Raw genomic sequence first — 19824 nt, 5'->3', positions numbered from 1 at the left:
TCCCCGATCGTTCAGTTTTCAGGTGCTTTCCACACACACACAGTTTGGTTTTTACCTTCCTCTCTGCAGATGTTTTCACTTCACATACTAATAGAACATACTGAAAGAAGAACAGGTTGCATCTTCACGTCTCCGATGAAGTGAAAGTACATTTTAATTTAAGTACATTTTACGCTGTCGTTTTCGTGCCTTTGAGTGGAGTGATTTCAGAATAAGACTCTGGTCTGTTTGTGGTTGTGTTGCACTGATTGCTTTGTAGAGAGGCAATTATTCACCAGGCAACACCGACACACAAACACGATTCTAATGTTTCTGTGTGGCTCATTTTCCCAAACATTTCACCAGGAGATTTTCTCCCAACAGAGACTCTCACTCTCTCTCTCTTTTCTTTTTGACCGGTTCATCTTTGGACCTGAACGTCCTCAGACGAGTTCACTCATTAACTTGAAGTCTGGACAGAAAGACGAGCAGCAGCTGCAGGAGGAGGATCTGTACTGAAGGTCAGAGGTCACACACCAGGATACACAATGTTTATAACATGTGACCACAGTTTTAGTTTAAAGGATTGAAAAACAAAGACAGAACTATCTACTTAAATTAGCATGCTAACCAGCTAGCCCAGATACTTTCCGCCGGTACATTTACATCATCTTCACGTCTGATAAATGAAACAAAATATTCTGAATTGAAGTTTCACTCTTTTAGCAAACGCAGACAAATTGCCACGTTAACACACTGCCTCCATAGCTAAATCAGCCATGAGCTAACGGTAGCTAGCTACAGCAAAAGATAGCTGATATGGATGATATGCTGCGACCTCTATTTTACGAGCTACCTTTAAATTCTGGTTGTATTTTACAATTTACAACATTAAAATCAATTTGGGGCGAGATGCTGTGTTAAACAACTTCAGTTTGTTCTGTGTCTTTTGTCCGTTTGTGTTCTGTCACCTTGTTCGCTTCTAGCGAACGTTGATGGTTACAGCCATGCTAGCAACATGGAAATGTGTGTTTGTTTTTTGTCCAGATGCTAAACAGAAAAAACACAACCGCACACCATCTGAAAGAAAGTGCCTCTCTTTTACCAAAATAAGACGAGTCTATTGCCACATTAATTCATCGCAGAACACACTAACCTCTATGACTTACCGCGCAATGAGCTAATAAGCTAATGGGAGCTAGCTACAGCAAAGGTTAGCTTAAGAGCAGCAGTTGGTTAAGCCTGTTTTCAGGTGCAGATTGTATGTTGAACAACTTTAGTTTTGTTTTGTTGACATCTTAAAGTGCTGTTAGGTGTCTGTTGTCGATTGTTAATGTCTCCTAGTTAGCTTCAGACATGCTAGCATCATGAAATGTCAACAACTACTGGAAGGAAACTGCTAATAAAACACTAAAGACACCAGCATGCTAACACGCTAAACTGAGATGGTGACATGACATGCTAACAACATGGTGTGTGTGTGTGTGTGTGTGTGTGTGTGTGTGTAAGGAGGGTTTTTTTGCCAAGGGCGGGGCAGGTAAAGCTTATCTGGACCGCACACACTCACACACACTCTCTCTCTCTCACACACACAAACACACACACAGTTGACGTTAAGTGTGTGTGTTCAGATACTAGTGTAACGCAGCAGGTGGGCGTGCACGAGAGAGAGCGCTTTCTCTTCCACCTGAGTGATCACGCATGCGCAGGCTCCCCCTCTCGCTCCCGCTCTCTCTCTCTCTCTCTCTCTCTCTCTCTCTCTCTCTCTCTCTCTCTCTCACGCACCCTCCCGCACGTCACGCAGCCGGTGCCAGTGTCGGTGGACCTTTGAGCGCGCGCTGCCTGTGGATGCTCGCCGGAGTCAGACGGGATCCGTGAAATCTTTGGGTTTTTTCTGTTAAATTGGACATTTTCACACGAAGGTTCGGCACCGGAGCGTCTGCGCCGCTGGAGCCGCTCTCCCCGGTGAGTTCAGGTGAGACTCGGAACCGACAGTTGGACCTTCTTGAGCCCTGTTGATCTCACAGTGACAGTCAGATCAGGTTAGAGCGGATCGGAACCACCGCCGCTGGCTCACAGGCTGTTAAACACCCTGACACTTCTCAGCAACCAGACTCCATTCAGATTTTAATAATTTTTCGGACTGAGCCTACAGCAGAACTCTGTAATGTCCCTTTCCTGCTTCATACTGTAATAGGCAGTCTGTTTAATAATTCGGCTGCGTGTATGTGACACTCAAACTAACATCTAGGTGCTTAATCTCCTGTAATGTCTGATTCCAGGTCAGTTTATCTGTGAGTTTTTATTGGTCTGGTGACACTTTCTGATGATTTTATCTCTCATGTTAATACAGAGATATTTCTAGAATGTTCCTGCAGAGAGTTCATGTAGTTTGACTCTGTGTGTCACATTAATATTTATCAGTAGTGCTGCAGAAGTAGTAGTACTGTGTTATCTGCTGCAGTGAGTTTCATTTGATCATCTTCTATAACTACCAGCAGTGATGTTCAGTTTGTCTGTGGCAACTTTTATCAATTTAATGGTGTTTAAATTTAATCTAGTGTCGCTGTGATATTCTTAAAATAATCTGACATATTATCTGCTGATTATATTTGAGTTTTTTGGTAATTTAAAGTGACAAATCAACCAGTAAAGTGCTTCATGTGTTCTGTTTGATGCCTCTTCAGGTCTCAGGAGTGACATTTATCCGTTTTTGTGGCACTTTATTTATTTATCTAGTTTATTTGCTGCATCAAAATCAGATTCAAACCATGCAAAGTGTAACTAAAGTGTACTAGCAATAAAAACAGACAGACAAGCAGCCACTGTACCAACAATTAAGAATATATATGTACATTTGCTTCAGTATTAACAGCTGTAAGATCAGTTCTGTTTCCACTTTGTTGCTGCAGCTGACGATTATTTAAGATGAAACATGTTGTGAAGAAGTTGTGAAAAACACTCTGACCAGCACTTCAAAACCTGAAAGACTCTTTACTTTACATTTACTGTCAGAAATGACCAAGAAAAGCAGTGTGAATGATATAGATTATCTTTATTGATCAGCCATTAGAGGCAGCTGATCAATGATAACGTGTCGTCGTGCATCGCTCTCTCACCTGATCGTCGCAGCTCGAGCAGTAAATGTTTTCTTTCTTAACAAACAGCTGCTCGTTCTTAGAGCCTGTGATGTCGGAGCAACAGTCCAAAACTAAAACATTTTGAGTTTCTGTCATAGAAGAGTTGAAAACTGAGAGAATATTCATATCTGATGAGCTGGATTTCAGACATTTTAGCCGGTAAAGTAACTGAAACAGTCCATCAGAGTTGATCTGATGAGTCTCCTGTGAAACAAACAGGATCGACTCTCAGAACAAAATGTCAGCTGTGATGTGAAGTAAACAAAGAGTGAACGACAGACCAGGTTTAACCACGACGCTGCTGTTGTTTCACGTCTGAGAAGTTAAATCCGGTGAGTTTCGTGGTGATTAATGGTAATGTTACGTGTCTCCGGTGATTTAAACCTTCCCTGTGTGTTTATTACATTATAACGAAACATCATGAATGGTCTGAACCAAAGGTAGCTGATCAGAGGCAGGTTGATGCTGCAGGACGTTCACACGGTCAACATGATGTTCTTCAGGCTTCAGGGCGTCAAAACTCACGTGACGAGTGTCAACATTCAACTCAGGCTCGCCCACATGCAGGTCGCAGAGACAACCGTGTCGTCTTCTTAGAGAAAATACCTGAAACACAGAGGACACTCCGACTCTGAGATGAGACTGAACGGCAGACATTAATGCTCCTGTCGAGGGTGCGTGTTGCTCAAGGGCACTTCAGAAGAGCAGATCGTCTGCTGAGGGATTAAACCTGCAACTTCTTTGTTTGCAAAATGTCTTTTCTTTTTAATCAGCCCAAGTGTTTCCTCTTTTTTTTGCCTGTTTGCAAAGGAAAAGTTGTCTCACCAGACTCCATTCAGAAATCTATCAATTTAAGCTTCTCATGCGTCTCATTGCACAAATGTACACTTAGTATAGCCTGACTTTTGACCTTTCTTGAATCACGGTCTGGTTGATTCAGTAAAAGTGAAATCCATCAAACTACTTTAATGTTCAAAGCTTTTAAAGATAAAACAAAAAGCCCAAAAGTTTCTTCTTTCTTTGCCTGTTTGCAAAGGAATCGTTGTCTCACCAGACTCCATTCAGAAATCTATCAATTTAAGTTTCTTGTGCTTCTTATTTGCACAAATATACACTTTGTGCAGTCTGACCTTTGACCTTTCTTGAATCATGCTCTTCTGTACAATTCGGCAGAAGTTTGTGAGGGAACAGTGTCACACCAGACTCCATTCAGAAATCTATTAATTTAATCTTCTTGTGCTTCTCATTGGCTGATATATAGACTTTCTGCAGTCTGACCTTTGACCTGTCTTGAATCATGATCGTCTGGTATATTCAGTGATAGTGAAAGTGACGGTGCTGCTTTGACAGCTTCTTTATCGGTCGTTCTGTGTTTGTGTGTTGGTGGAAACACTTGTTTGTTCACACGCTGTTTGACTGCGGGGCGTTGATGTCACCCTGGTGCAGCAGCAGACAGACGTACATGTAGCTGCTCTGTGATACAAACATCTGTGTGTGGTTGTGTCTCCTGCTGGTTCTCCTCCTCCTCCTCCTCCTCCTCCTCCTCCTGGGGGGCCTCCAGCAGACTGTAGCCAGGCCACGGTGCTCCCACAGCGGGGTGAGTGTGCCGCCAGCACCCCTGACCCGCCCGGAGCTCCAGAGACCGATGACATTTTAGTTTTGTCTTGTTGTGTCTTTTTCGCTTTCCCGTCGCCATGGTAACCCCGGAGACGAGCCATGTAAAGAAACACACAGCAGTAAACATCATCCTCCTCCTTCTTCTTCTCCTCGTCTCACTCAAACATCATTTAAACTGGATTTTTTTTCTCTACTTTTTAACACTTTTGACACATCGGAGCTAAAAACCAAAAAAGAAAAAGAAAAGTAAACTGGTCCAGAACTGATGAGTTCTTTATGCTAATGCTGTTTGAAAAAGCTGTTCAGATGCTTTTCTGAGGGCGCGTCAATGTGGGGGGTCGTCGCCTCAACCTCCCCCCATCACCATCACAACACACACACACACACACACACGTTTACCGCTGTTTGTCTGGTAAATACGAGGAGAACTTCTCCTCCTCCAGGAGCTTTACTGGGGGTTTCCAGGGCGACCCGGTCTCACCACCTGTGACTCTGGACAGTTTATGGAAACACTTTAAAAATAAATTCAGGAGAAAGTTCGGGGATAATTTACAAGCCTGAGAGATTATTTGGACAGATACTGTGATCGTAACATTCTCTAACACGTTCCCTGAAGCATCGTCTTGCCTTCATCCACAGATCTCTGCTCCTCAGAACACAAACAAACAATCGATCGCCAACAACTCCGAGAATATAAACGAACCTGACCGTGAGACTTCAGGAGAACTGGACCTTCATCGTCCTGACGTCATATAACAGTCGAAGGTTTAAAGATCCTGAGTCCAGATACGAACGTGTTTCTGTAAAAGTTCTGCCACGTTGCTTTAGTGAGGACGAGCTGGAACAGAACGAGGTTTCTCTCTATTACACAATCGTCAGTATGATGATGATGATTATTGTTGTTATAGCATCTTAAAATGAAAGAAAAGAGTTTGTTGTTTCTGACAGACGTGAGACTTGGTAAATTCTTGATATAAACACAGATATAAACAGAGTTTCTGTGTCTCTTCTGTCGCTGATGATTTCCAGCTTGAGTTCATGAATACGTTGATATTTTCTGAAGAGGTCATTTCTTACTTGACTTCTTGGTTTTCTGGACTTGGTTGGTGTTTGGATCGTTTCTCTGTTGGGTCTGAACTGTCTCTGTTCAGGATCTGGATTATTTCTTATTATTCCTTCTCTAACTCTTCTTCGGTGTTTCCAGCAGCGTTCCTGCGCTCGTCTGCAGCTCTCGGTCGTTCTCTCGTTCGCGCTGTTCGCTCGGTGTTTCCTCCACAGTCAGTCAGCTGACCTGCTGTAATCCTCAGACTGAGGCGTTCTGGAGGAAGTGTGGGAGCTAATCTGCAGACTGCTGAGCCACGTACAGCCTGCAGACCTGCTCAGATCACAAGCGAGGAGACAAATAAATAAATGAAAGCAAGTAAAGCTGCTGCTGTGACTCACTGTGTGTGTTTCTTCATCAGCAGCTTCACCGTCGAGGTGTGACACACGTTATCGTACCAACGTGTTGATAACTGACGCGCTGTGACACTGTCAGTCTGCTTCCTGTCGTTCAGACTCACACAGGGTTTGTCTTCTCAGTAGAAGTGTGAACGCTCATCTGCAGGAAGTCCGTCGACAGGACGCCGTCGGACGTGGCGCTGATGGAGGATCTGTGCTGCTCTCCGTCAGCAGGCCTCCGTCTCAGGCTGGAAACTATCTGACCCGACCTCAGCGCCGACCACCGAGGATTAGACCCGACGCTCCAAGCGTCTCGTCCGTCCTCTTTCCGTCAGCTAACCGGCACTTAGTCTGTCCCGGCTCGACGTGTTCAGATCTGGAGTTTCGTTTGAGAGTCGTTTTTTTTCCGTCGAGTCACCGGAGAAACACTTGAGGTCTGAGATCACAGCTGCTGTCAGCGAGGAGATGATGGTGCTGACGGTGGTTTCTGAGTGTTTGAGTCCTGCAGCATCAGTGTGTCTGCAGCTCTGTGCTGCTGCTGAACCGACACCACTTCACACAGAGTCCTCCATCAGCCTGCGACACCTGTGAAACCTTCTGCAGGTGACACCTCAGGGAGCTGAAGCCCGGGAGGGTTCTGTAGCAACGAGTGCAGCCACAGACATCATGATGCACAAGTGATCCGTTCTCACTCTGACCCGGGACTGCTCATGCAGATCCGTTCAGAACCTTCAGACCCATCTCAGGACTCGTGTCAGGCGGTGTCGGTCTCACTGTGTGTCGCAGCAGTCGTGCTTTGACACAAACATTGTTTTTAAAGGTTTAAACTGAACTCGTGTTTCTAAAGAAGTTAGATTTGAAGCACAGAACAGAACAAGTAAAAACAAACTTCGTTAAAATGTTTTTGATTAAGCGTTGATTGTGGATGAAACTGTGTAAAAATGATGAAGTTACAGATCTTTTCATCTCCTGTCGTCTCCAGATGATCTTTGTTTCATTAATCAGCTTGTATAATTAGAACGAGTCACACGGTGTGAGTCACCACACACAGTGACTCATCTACAGTGCAGTGTGTGTGTGTGTGTGTGTGTGTGTGTGTGTGTGTGTGTGTGTGTGTGTGTGTGTGTGTGTGTGAGACAGAGGAGAGGTCAGATGGATTTATAGTGTAAATATTTGTCGCTGTATTATATTTCTCAAACAGGTTTGTGGTGACTTTTGTCCGTCTGTGTGTGTGTGTGTGTGTGTGTCCATCTTTGTGTGTGTGTGTGTGTTGTACTGTACACTTTCACCGGCAGCCATGTTGGCTTTTCCGCCCAGCTCCATGGCCGTTGCTATGGCAACCGCCCCCAACAACCCCTGACCACTAAAGTGGATGTCTCCTCCACGAGATGTCACCGGACAGTGCAAATTAGTCGTGACTAGTAGTAAAAGAGCTTCATGGGGTCAATATGTTGTGATCAATTGTGATTATTAAAGTTACTTGTAGTAAAACTGTCACATAATGAGCTCACAGCCGTACGAGTTAAAAATAAGTGAGAACAGTTGGAAAGAATTAGTTTAAATATTAAAAAATATGACGGTTACCTGCTGGTTTCTGTAGCTAAACAACTGCTAGAGTCTTTGCATGTGAACTATTGATTAAAGATCAATATTTGAGTATTGATATTGTGTTACATGCATAGATAACACTACAGTACGTCAGTGAATGCAGTAATAAATGTGTAAACATCATGTAAATGTTAATATCCAGGTGTTTTATTAGAAGACAACAAACATGGACGTCCATCGTTAATGGTCCCAGTGTTCATTTAGAAATGGTTTTTTATCAATAAGTGCAAAGCTTTTAAAAAGTTGCCATGTTTGTGGAGAAGAACTTGTATTTTAAGCCGACACATGATGTTTTCTGAACACTGACCAAGTGGGTTTTTGTGCTGAAACTTCACCAGATTGAAAACACGGTGATTAACAAGCAACTGTATCCAAATATGACTCAAAACCTTCGTGTAAAACATGTATGATGGAGGGTTTTGTCTCGGCGATCATTCGACACCGTGCTTCAAATATCCGACCCGGAGACAAACAGTGATCCTGTTGGACCGGCTCTGAGCTTATTATCCACCAACAGGCTGATTGTTCCTGTATAACGAAGACGCTGACGGTTCGTGAATGTGAAGCCTGATGTGTGAGGAGGCGGACAGTTTGTCAGGATGATGGTTAGAGGAGGACAAAGCGTGAGGAGGAGGAGATCCTTCATGGTGGATCAGAGGGTTTTCATGCACTGTCACTGTCACTTACTCATCCAGCTCGCTCGCTGCGGGTCGGTCGGCGCCGGTATCGAGGTCAGAGCAGAGAATGTGGAGCGCTGGATGTATGGACGGATCATAACTGGGTCGGCTCAGAGGAGCTCTCTCTATCTCTCTCTCTCTCTTTAGCTGGTTTGTTGGGTTTTCTGCAGCTCAGGAGAATCACGCTGTCGCTGCACATTTCCCAGCATGCATCTGAAACTGAGCCGCATCACCAGCCTCCATCACCTGGCGGTGTCGTCTGCAGCGTCTCGAGCTGATCTCAGAGCTGTGGAGCTCCTGTGTGTCAGTCAGAAACACTTGTGTGAACCGGGTCAGCAGTTTTTGTTCCCCCGGTCTATTTTTATGTTCCGAGTCGCGTGATTGGACCGTGTCAATGATGTCACGGTCCCTCCAGTTTAAATGGACCCCTGAAAGAGAAAGAGAGGAGGGGGGGGAGTCATCCGAACCTGTTGTGTTCATGGAGACTTTGAAGATGAAACAACATGGAGGGAGAGAAATGAGAGGAAGTGATTCTGATTCATACTAACAGTCTGACACACACAAACACACTCTCACACACACACACACTCACACTCACACACACACACACACAAACACACAGTGACCCCGATTTTGTTGTCTGCCAAGTAAACAAACCATCATTGTTTGTGACCCGGTCTGTTACCACGGCGATCGGTGGCCCTCTGACCGGTTGCCACGGTAGTGCATGGCATCTGAAACACACATACACACACACACACAGTCATCTGTTGCATTCTCTCTCTCTCTCTCTCTCTCTCTCTCTCTCTCGAGGGAACAGAGTGATGCACCAAACTCAATGACAAATTCTCATAATTTTGCGTTTTTTTCTCTTTTCAAGCAAAAGTATCAAACCTGTAAAATCACTTCAGACATTTTAGAAGGTGTTAACATGTGCTCATGAATTCAGCTCTACAAAGACATCAAAAATATATATATATATCAATGGAAAGACAGATCAGGGGATCAATCCTGAAGCTTGCTGCCAAAGTTGTTTCTAAAACTAAAACTAGAGCAAAAAGAATGTTTAAAAAGTAAAGAAAAGGAACTGTGTTTCTAGTTTATTAAGCATTTTGATTATTTACTGGTAGGATGTGAAAACTCTAAAAACTAAAAGATGTTAAGACAGAAATCTTGATTATTGATTCAAAATAAGTAGTAATACAGGTCCAAAGGTCATTATGAATTCCAAGCTTTTTAACTAGAATATAAACAAAAAGCTACGTAAAAACATAATCTGCCGAAGAATACAGCTAACAAAACTCAAAACTTTACTGATGTAGCAGCTGTTTATCTTTCAATAGATTTGTGCCAAATTCATCAGCAGCTCAACAGATTTAAAATCAGCATTGGATCAAGTCAGAGTAATCAATAATCTTTGCTCATTAACAAGGCATCCTTAAATTACTACTTTTTTAAATGGAGTTTGGATGATGACACACTTTCCTTAAAATAAACAAATGGAAAAGCAGTTAGTCAGGTCAGGACTGAAAGTGTGTTACAGTAGCAACCCAGTTCTAAACACACACACACACACACACACACACACACATTGTTAGCATGATTAGGTTGGAGGTTTGATGGAAGAAGTCAGGCGATCAGAGATGTGAGATTAAGTTATGTAACAGTCTTACACACACACAGTCATCTTTAATTCATCAGCAGGAAGTGTGTGACTCTGTCGACATGTATCCAGAACTTCACACAGGGGGATCACCCTGTGTGTGTGTGTGTGTGTGTGTGTGTGTGTGTATGTGTGTGTGTGTGTGTGTTAATAATTCAGCAGTGCAGGGATTTGGTCCCAATGCGACGTGAGCCGAGTTTGGACTTCTTGGTTCAAGTCTGGAGAGGGAGCGAAGCTGCTGTACTCTCAGATTTCTCTGTTCTTTTTGACAGCAGCTTCGCTTAATTTGTTCAAACCCAGTCGCAGTTCTGACGAACACAGACACACCTCTGAAGAGCAGGTGGTTTCACACTCAGGTGACGCTCATGGTGTTTGAGGAGAAGGTGTGTGTGTGTGTGTGTGTGTGTGTGTGTGTGTGTGTGTGTGTGTGTGTGAGGAGGATGATGATGAAGATACTTCAAGCCTGGAGCTGTTTGATCGCTCAGAGAAAACAAACATATCGAGTTTCAGCTGAGAAAAAGAGTTGACAGCAAAACACACAAACATGACACAAGAGTAAATATTACATGAAGTTATTAATGTTTCGTTAACAGTCATTTAATTACACATTTAAACACACACACATGAAGCAGTGCGAGTCATATCGACATGTTCGTGTGCCAGCTTGAGTTTTCCGAGTCTCAGAGATCAAGTGGCTGAACCTTTCCTCCTCTGACACAATGAGGTCTCATCAATCTGAACACTTAACTGGCAGTAAGTGATTCGACACACTGGCCCTTTACGTTCAAACTCTTTCTCACTCGTATTCTCCAGCTCTCCCTTTGACAACCTCCGATGTTCCTGAAGCGATGACCCACCTTCATCATCCTCACCACACCCCTCACCATGGTCACCGGTCAGCTCGGTGACCGACCCGACCACCACCAGACCCTCCACCTCCCATCCAGTCGGCCGCGGGGATGCATGTGATGGGCAGCGTCTCCCCGGCCAATGAGAGAGAGGGCTTCTCCCTCCAGGAGGAGGGCATGGCTGTTGCCGTGCTGACGTCTCCTCATCATCGTCCATCAGGATTATCTGATATTGAGGGAGACCGGACGAAACCACCTCCTCCCTCTGCTCCCCCTCCTCCTCCACCCCCTCCTCCTCCTCCTCTTCTTCTTCCTCCTCCTCCTCCTCCCATGCCACCCCTGCTTCCAGGGCTAGGAAACCCCGGAGGAGGCCTGAGGAAGAAGAAGAGGGTGAGGAGTTTCTTCTGGAAGACAATACCAGAGGATCAGGTAGAGTCCCAGCTCAGCTTAACAGAGTCGCGTTCATATTAGATTATGGATTTGTATTTGCATGTGTGTTTACGTGTGTGTGTGTGTGTGTGTGTGTGCGCGTGTGTGTCTCAGGTGAAGGGGCGCGCCAACCTGTGGACTCAGGGCCGAGTGCAGCAGCAGTACCAGATCGACGTCCGCACCATCGAGGAGCTGTTTGGTCAGAACGACTGTCAATCAAAGTCCACGCCCGCCAGAGGAGAGAAGACCAGGAGCTCGTTCAGAGAGACCAAAGAGGAGGTGTGTGTGTGTGTGTGTGTGTGTGTGTGTGTGTGTGTGTGTGTGTGTGTGTGTGTGTGTGTGTGTGTGTGTGTGTGTGTGTGGACAGTTTCCACCTGGGCTCTGACCTCACCTCTCTCTCTCTCTGTGTCTCTCTGCCAGGTCACCATTCTGGACTCTAAGCGAGGGATGAACATTGGGATTTTCCTCAAACAGTTTAAGAGGTACATTTTGTGACTCGTCTGCTGAGATTCCCTCTGTGACCCAGGTTACCAGTCTGACAGGGTGTGTGTGTGTGTGTGTGTGTGTGTGCGGGTGGCGTGATGTGTTTCCTCGCCCTCATCCAGGGGTGTTATGGGTAAACAGGTGTGGCAATGCTGGCATGGCGTGTGACACAAGAGGAGGTGATGGGTTACTGAACAGGTCTACTCATCCCCTCTGGAGCCCCTCTGTGTGCTCACCTGCAACATGATCTAACAATATACATTATATCATGCTTAATACAGACAGAATGATTTAATATTTATTAAACAAACTGGTCCTGTATAAAAGAAATTTAAGAATATACAAAGTGATGCAGAAAACACAAGACAACCACAAAGAGACACAAAACAACTACATAGAGACAGAAAACATTTTCAAAGAAACAAAAATGATGACAAAGAGATTCAAAACTACCACAAACAGACACACAACAGCAACATAAGATGCTAAATGAGCTCAAACAACACGGCTCATTGTTTCACAATACCACACGACAACTAGAGCGTCTGCTGCCCCGAACATTTAGAATATATGAATCAAAAAGAAGCTGAAATGGTCCAACATGGCTGCCACGACACTTGGTTCACAGTTTTACTTCCTCCGTCTGAACACAACAGACTGGGAGAGTGTCCTGGCTGTGTGGATGTCGTCATGTAACTGTGTTGACGGCATCAACATGTTCAGACCGAGTGCTTTCCAAACACTCTGACAGTCATACAGGCATGAGGGAGACGCAGAGAGGCGGACCTATCTGCAGTACAAACAGAACCAGAACCAGGTGTCTCAGAAACATCCTGAACGTGTAACAGTGTCGTCTTTGGACGCAGTCGTGGATTAATGTCACACTTTTCTCACTATTGGTGAGTAATTAATCACTGTTAATTGTCTTCCTCCTCCAGGACCAATCAGGCGATAGTAGACGACATTCACCATGGCAACAGTGAGCCTTACGGGGCGGAGCCTCTGAGAGAGCTGCTGAAACTGCTGCCAGAGACAGAGGAGGTGACACACACACACACACACACACACACACACATAGTCACATCATCGCGTATCTTCTTCTTCATGTGTTTTCTCTCCTGCAGGTGAAGAAGCTTCGGTCGTACCGAGGTGACGTCTCTAAGCTCTCATTGGCCGATTCCTTCGTGTACCTGCTGATCCAGCTCCCCAGGTGAGAGGTCACGCCCACCTCTGACCTTTGACCTACAAATATTACTATAGTTTGATTGAATGTGTACTAGGTGTCCTGCTCTGTGAGCACCGGAGTCGTCTCTGCTGTTCTGCCTCTGCTCTGGCTTCATTTCTCCAGCTGCTGTTGTGATTGGCTCCCTGGAGGGCGAGCAGCCGCCGTGTGAAGAGCTAATGAGGATCCTAATAAAGACAAAGTCTTAGAAACAGGCTGCTGAGGCTCCTCGAACAGAACACACGGAGCTGTAAGCTCTGAGGTTTTGCTGGCAGCAGATGGGACGTGAAGCTGGAGGGCTGATGGGAAATATGTTTTAATGTGGAGGCACATTAGAGACTAAACTGTGCTTTACTTCATTATCGTTTGTTGATTGTTTGACTTGATGTGTCCACCTCTCTGTCCTCATACGTACGTCTGTTTGCTCTGAGCAGTTACTCGGTCCGTATTGAGTCCATGCTGCTGAAGGAGGAGTTTCCTGTGGTGAGCGACGCCATGAAGCGAGACATTAAGATCCTCCGTGCAGCCACCAAAGGTACAAACATCGTCCTGCGTCAACAAGACGGCTGCAGGAGGTTCAGAGTCGTCTTAGTTCGTGTTGTTGTTGTTTATTGTTTGTCTCCATATTAGGTCCAAATGTCTGATGCAGACTGAGACGTCATAAAACCTGAAACACTCACACACACACACATACGATACACACTCACACCTGGACTATTTTTAGCAGCGTGTGTGTGAACTCGATAACGAACATGCTAACACTGTCGCTGACACACACACACACACACACACACACTCAGCTCCATGCAGGAACTTTCAAAATCTTTTTTATTTCTGATGTAAATAAAGTCTCCTCCCCCTCCTCTTCCTCCTCCCCCTCCTCTTCCTCCTCCTCTTCCTCCTCCCCCTCCTCTTCCTCCTCCTCCTCCTCAGAGTTAATGTGCTGCGAGGAGCTGCATGCTGTTCTCCACCTGGTGCTGCAGGCTGGAAACATCCTCAACGCTGTGAGTGGAAACAAACTGCTTCCATCAATAATTAGACGGGGAACAGAGAGAAGGAGACCACAGGCTGCTCCGCTCGGCCTTTCGTTTCCCGTCTGACTCACTCATCACATGTTCTTCATCAGCCATCTTCACTGAAGCTGTTAATGTTTAAACTGAGTGAAATATAAAAAACACTTGACCCTGTTTTTTAATCAGATATTCTGCATGTGTTCTGCATCATTTTAGGCAGTTTATCTCAAATTCAGCCTCACTTGTTTGGTATCTTTGGAACTTTAGGTGTTGTGTCTAATTATGTGTGTGTGTCTGTGTGTGTGTGTGTGTGTGTGTGTGTGTGTGTGTGTGTGTGTGTGTGTGTGTGTGTGTGTGTGTGTGTGTTACAGGGAGGTTATGCAGGTAATGCAGTGGGTTTCAAGCTGTCGTCTCTTCTCTCTCTGGCCGACACGAAGGCCAACAAACCGGGCATGAATCTGCTGCACTTTGTCGCTCTGGTCAGTCACCTGTGTGTGTGTGTGTGTGTGTGTGCGTGTGTGTGTGTGTGTGCGTGCGTGCGTGCGTGCGTCCATGACATTGAGTAACATGTTAAAACAACTTCTTCTTCTTCCTTCAGGAAGCTCAGAAGAAAGACGGCCGGCTGTTGGAGTTTCCTGTGAAGCTGAGTCACGTTCAGCCTGCAGCCAGGTCGGACTCCACCTTCACAGATCAACACTACATTTCCCATCAGCCCCCTGTCACCTAACACTCCTGTGGTCTTTTTTTTTTTAGGATCTCCGTGGAGACGCTGGACGCCGAGCTGCAGTGGCTGACGTCTCGCACGCGCTCAGTAGAGGAGAACGTCCAGAGAGACACGGAGCTGCTGCAGCAGCTGGACGACTTCCTGCAGGTGACACACACACACACACACACACACACACACACACACACACACACACACACACATTAATAAGTCATTTCAGCTGCTGTTTTAAACTAAACATGGTGCGTTCGTGTGTTGTCAGCATGCCACCTCGTCTCTGTGCTCGCTGCGCAGCAGTCGGCAGCAGCTGAAGAAAGAAGGCAGCGAGCTGATCGACTTCTTCTGTGAAGACAGAGAAACGTTCCGATTGGACGACTGCTTCAGCATCTTCAACACCTTCTGCTGCAGGTTCACCGCCGCCGCCAAGGTAACAACAACACGACAACAGACACAACAACAGACACAACAACAGCAGGCTGAAAGATTCAGTGTGAGGACGAAGCACGAGGAGAGAGACGGAGTGTTCACAACCTGACACCACACTGAAGTCATACTGTGTGTACTGTGTGGAGGTTGTGTTGTGTTGTGTGTCTTGATGTGTGTTTTGTGTGGATGTTGTGTGCATTGTGTTTTTTTTGTTGTGTCTTTTGTTTGGATACTGTGTGTGTTGTTGTGTTTTATTTTGTTGTGTGTATGTATGTCTCATTGTGTCTAAACCTCAAAACATTTCAGTTTACTGTCATCAAGACAAACAACAGGAGACATTTGAGCAACGTGTTTCAGGAGTTTTTGCATGAAAAAGGACTAAAAACACTGATTAGTTAATAATAATAAACTTTATTAAAACAGCACTTTTCTTACAGTAAAAATAATAATAATAATAATAATAATAATAATAATAATAATAAAAAACCAACACAAGGATCATAACACATCAAAGTCTCCATCACCAGAACCAGGTGCACGATCCAGGACTCAGGCTTCTGCTGCCACCTGGTGCTCAAAGAGAGACACTGCAGTTAAATAGTAAAAAAAAAAACATTTTAACTTATTTAAAACTCCCTCTGGTCTGTTTGTCTCTCTGCAGGAGAACTTGGAGAGGGAGGCGAAGGAGGCGGCTCGTCGACGGCGGATTCAGGAGCTGGAGGAGCAGAAGAGACACTCCTGGGCCGGCGGTGAGGAGGTAGGAGGGCATTTTCTCATACCTGGTATTTACATTTGTGACGAGTGATAAGATCCATTCAGAGGTGGTCTGAGCCATAGTGAGGGACTGTCTACTCAACTAACATCCTCTGAGAAAGAAGAAGAGGAAGACTGTTTGCAGCAGATGTGTTTCAACTGATCACCAGACTCCCTTAACAAATCACAACATTTAAAGTTATTGCATGTGGAGAAACTTAAAAAAAGGAAACGTTTGAAGCAGCTTCAACAAATTCTAAATCACTGGTGCCTTCTTGTAAATTCGGCATTAAACAAAAAACTGACAGAGACACACAAACTGCTCGACTGACTTACTTCTGTCTGATTCTGTTGTAGGTGGCCGGAGCGTTTGGGTTGCGCTGCAGCAGCGAGACGGACATGTCAGCTGTCATGTCGCGACACAACGACGCCGGGCTGCTGATGGAGCTCCTCACCCTGAAGTCCCGCCCACGATCCCCCAATCCTTTTGGACGCTCCGGTAGTTTAAGACGCTCCAGGAACTCTCCATCCAGCTCGCCATCCATCGCTGCCGACCGCGAGCTGAGCACGCTCCTGGGGATGGCGACCATTGACCACAAAGTTACCCAGCACCAAGGAAAAGGAGAGGCAAGGACAGCTTTCTCATCAGCCTCACCTGAACCTCAACTTAGAAGTCCAGGGATCTCCCCTCAGACTCAACCGCAAAGTCCAAGGGTCAATTCATGCAGCTTCCCCCAAAACCAGCAGCCTCAAGCGGGTCAGATGGCACCGCAAACCCACCTCTCAGCTCCCAAGAGTGCACAAAACCATACAACCGCCTCTTACCTCAGCAACGATGGTACCCAGACTCGATTAAACACCATCAACCCTACAAACAAAGTCACAGTCAAACCTACCTCTGACGCCAACCAGCAATACGACCACAACAACAATGGCAACGATCGACTTTCTGATCATCAAACTCAATTTGGGTCTAGGAGGGATCCAACCAGACTAAGCAGTGCTGATCAGGATTTTAGTGGCTGCAGTGACAAGAAGTTTGAACGCAGCGCTGCTACAACAGGAAACATGTCCGTGGTTTTAGAGAAATGTACTCTGGTGCCCGAGCTGAAGGTGTTCGACGAGGTCTTGACGAGCCGTGAGGAAGGGACTCGCCTCCGTGGGTTTCACCAGGACGACTTGGTAGTTACAGATTTGGAAGAAGAGGCAGTGGACGAACACCAAGACAAGATGCCGCAGAATATCTCTGCAGATAAATCTGATGTGAAGCTTTCTGAGACAAGCTTGCAGAGAGAGGAAGAGGAGGTACGAGAGGAGAAGGTGGTGGTTTGGTGTGTGACGGGAGTGTGCGAGGCCGCTGACGAGGTCACGATATCAGACAGCGAACATGCAAATACTGAGGAGGATCAGTGTCAGAGTGACAATCAGGGAGGAAGCCAGCATTCTTCCTCTGCCTCAGCCAATCGCACGCCTTCAGAATCTCATCCGGCCAATGAGAAGCCAGTGCCTGAACCCATCAGCAGCCAACCGGTGCCTGTCTCCCGCTGTGACGACCCTGCCTCCTCGCCCAGGTGGCGCCCTGCAGAACCTCTGTCAGCCAATGAAGGGCCTTCTCTCACCGCAGGTGCCTCTGAGGAACCTAAAGAAGCAGCCAATCAGGAGGAAGAAGCAAAGGATTCCACCAATGAGACGAGAGATGTGGAGACTGTCCCAGAACAATCAACAGATGACAGATGTAGAACTGCTTCCTGTGACACCACCAAGGAAAACACAGAAGATGCTTCTTCCACCAATGAAAAGGTCAAAACAGTAACTGCGTCATCCGCCAAGAACCTCCCTACCTCCAGAACTCGACCCGCTGGGCTGAGACCCACATCCACAAACACAAACATCGCCTCAGCCGCCAACAGAAGCAAGCCTGTCCGCACCCTCACGAACTCTGAGAACCAGGGCATGAGGCGGGTGGTGCCCATCTCCAGAACCAGCCGAGGTGCTCCGTCTCAGGGCAAACGTTCTGAGAAGCCTCCAGGTAACCACCGGGGCTCCTCTAACGGTCTCAGCACCTCCTCCCTCCAACAAGGAGATCGGCCCTCAACCGCTCCTTCATCCCGACGCTCCAGCATCATCAAGATACCCGACTCCAAGGACTCCAAAGACCAGAAGGTTCCAGGTCCTCAGGCATCCGTCCGGGAGCAGAACCGGGACTTGCAAAGGAAGCTGTCCATCCGTAAGACCTTGGTGAAACCCAAACCCCAGCCGGAGGAGAAGATGTGTCGCTCCACACTGCGAGCGCTCACTCAAGGAGGAGGAGGAGGAGGAGGAGGAGGAGGCAGCATCAGTGCCCCTGTGACTCCTTTGCACAAAGCCACTACCCCTTCATCATCAGCGCTTCCAAGTTTCGCCCGAAGTACCGCCTCCTCTTCTTTCAGACGAACCCACACCACCCTCGCTCCTCCTGCTCCTTCCCATCCACCCGACACTGGCTCCCCGAAATCCTCCACTACCACCACCTCCTCGCCTTTGACCCGAACCGGCTCATTAAGAGTCTCCTCCACCTCCAGATCCTCAGATCTCCTCAACCCGTCCTCCTCCTCTTCCTCCCTGTCGAGGTCTCAGAGCATCAGGGCACCTCCTCGCTCACCTCTCCATGACTCGCTGGTTCCCCCTAAAGGCCACCGGCGGAACGACAGCGGCACCTTCTCAGATAAGTCGTCCCATTCAAGGGACTCGGGCAAGTCCATCAGGCCGACCTGGAGATAACAGAGGATACCTGAGGCTGCATTCCAGCATGAAGTCCAAGAGTGTTTTGTCTTTTCTTCACGAGAGGTGTCATCAGAGGAGGCATTAATATGAAGTAAAGACTCCTGTTTATGAAGGAGGAAATTATGCATTCATGAGCAAAAGCCTGAAGACATAAAGGAGGAAACATTTTAATATGAAGCACAGAGACAGTTTCATTCCATTAATTTATCTCAGATGCATTTATATTTAAACCGTACAGGCTGCATTCCAAGATAAAGAATAAACTCAAGATCATGAACAAGTTTTCATGACATGAAGTTTTGCTTCTTGAGAAAGTAAAACACAATAATTAGCAAAGATAACTGGGATCCAAGCAGCTGGCCTTCTGAAAGCGTCCGCATCAATCAGCTTTTTAGGGAAATGAATGAAGGACGTAAATGTCTGCATCTACAGATGTGTAACAATATTTCCTAGAACTGTAATGTTTTATGGTAATTGAAGTGACTCCTCCTGATTAAATTACTTTTTAATTAATTAATTATGCACTTTTAACTTCACTAACCAAGCCGAGGAATCTCTGTACATTTGGCCTGATTCAATTAGAAATCATATCTTTATAATTATTATTGTATTTAAGAAAGAATAGATTGTTAAATCATTGAAAATCATAAAATAAAATAGAGTGATAAGTTGAGACGAAGAGATCTTTAACGTGTCTCTGATTCAAACCAACAGTGTCTGACTCACTGGGAAAAGTCTGCAGTGCCAAGTTTGTTCATATGAAGATATTTGTATGTTTATGTATCTATATTTATGTATTATGAAGTTAATATTTGATATATATCATCCATCTACTAATGAATAAAGTATTATTCTGCAAACTCACTGGACTTTTGTTTCTCTCAACTATAACTCATCCACAAATACTTACAAATATACTTTGTGTTTAGTGCTAAGTAGCAAATGTTAGCGTGCTAGATTAAAATTGTAATATTAAACCTTTTGGCATTATCACTGTGAGCATGTTAGCATACTGATATTAGCAATTAGCTAAAAGCAC

General features: G+C 45.7%; 1 protein-coding gene across 3 annotated transcripts; it reads left to right on the top strand.

Moving 5' to 3' along the window:
- The first annotated feature begins 368 nt into the window (after nt 1–368).
- Nucleotides 369–19649, top strand: LOC119026817 (FH2 domain-containing protein 1-like). 3 transcript variants are annotated; one of them, XM_037111377.1, is made up of 14 exons: nt 369–500; nt 10938–11401; nt 11516–11680; nt 11822–11883; nt 12823–12925; nt 13009–13094; nt 13541–13641; nt 14040–14110; nt 14491–14598; nt 14718–14788; nt 14873–14990; nt 15106–15270; nt 15931–16026; nt 16380–19649. In XM_037111377.1, exons 2-14 carry the CDS (start codon nt 11084–11086, stop codon nt 18780–18782), a joined length of 3867 nt encoding a protein of 1288 aa, XP_036967272.1. In that variant the 5' UTR covers nt 369–500; nt 10938–11083; the 3' UTR covers nt 18783–19649. The 3 variants fall into 3 exon arrangements, with proteins under 3 accessions (XP_036967272.1, XP_036967270.1, XP_036967271.1); XM_037111375.1 differs by lacking the exon at nt 369–500 and adding an exon at nt 1787–1954; XM_037111376.1 differs by lacking the exon at nt 369–500 and adding an exon at nt 1788–1944.
- The last annotated feature ends 175 nt before the right edge of the window (nt 19650–19824 follow it).

Source organism: Acanthopagrus latus, chromosome 10 (assembly GCF_904848185.1).
Source record: "Acanthopagrus latus isolate v.2019 chromosome 10, fAcaLat1.1, whole genome shotgun sequence".
NCBI lineage: Eukaryota > Metazoa > Chordata > Actinopteri > Spariformes > Sparidae > Acanthopagrus > Acanthopagrus latus.
Note: the sequence above shows the minus strand (reverse complement) of the source record. Positions and strands in the feature narration are given on the sequence as shown.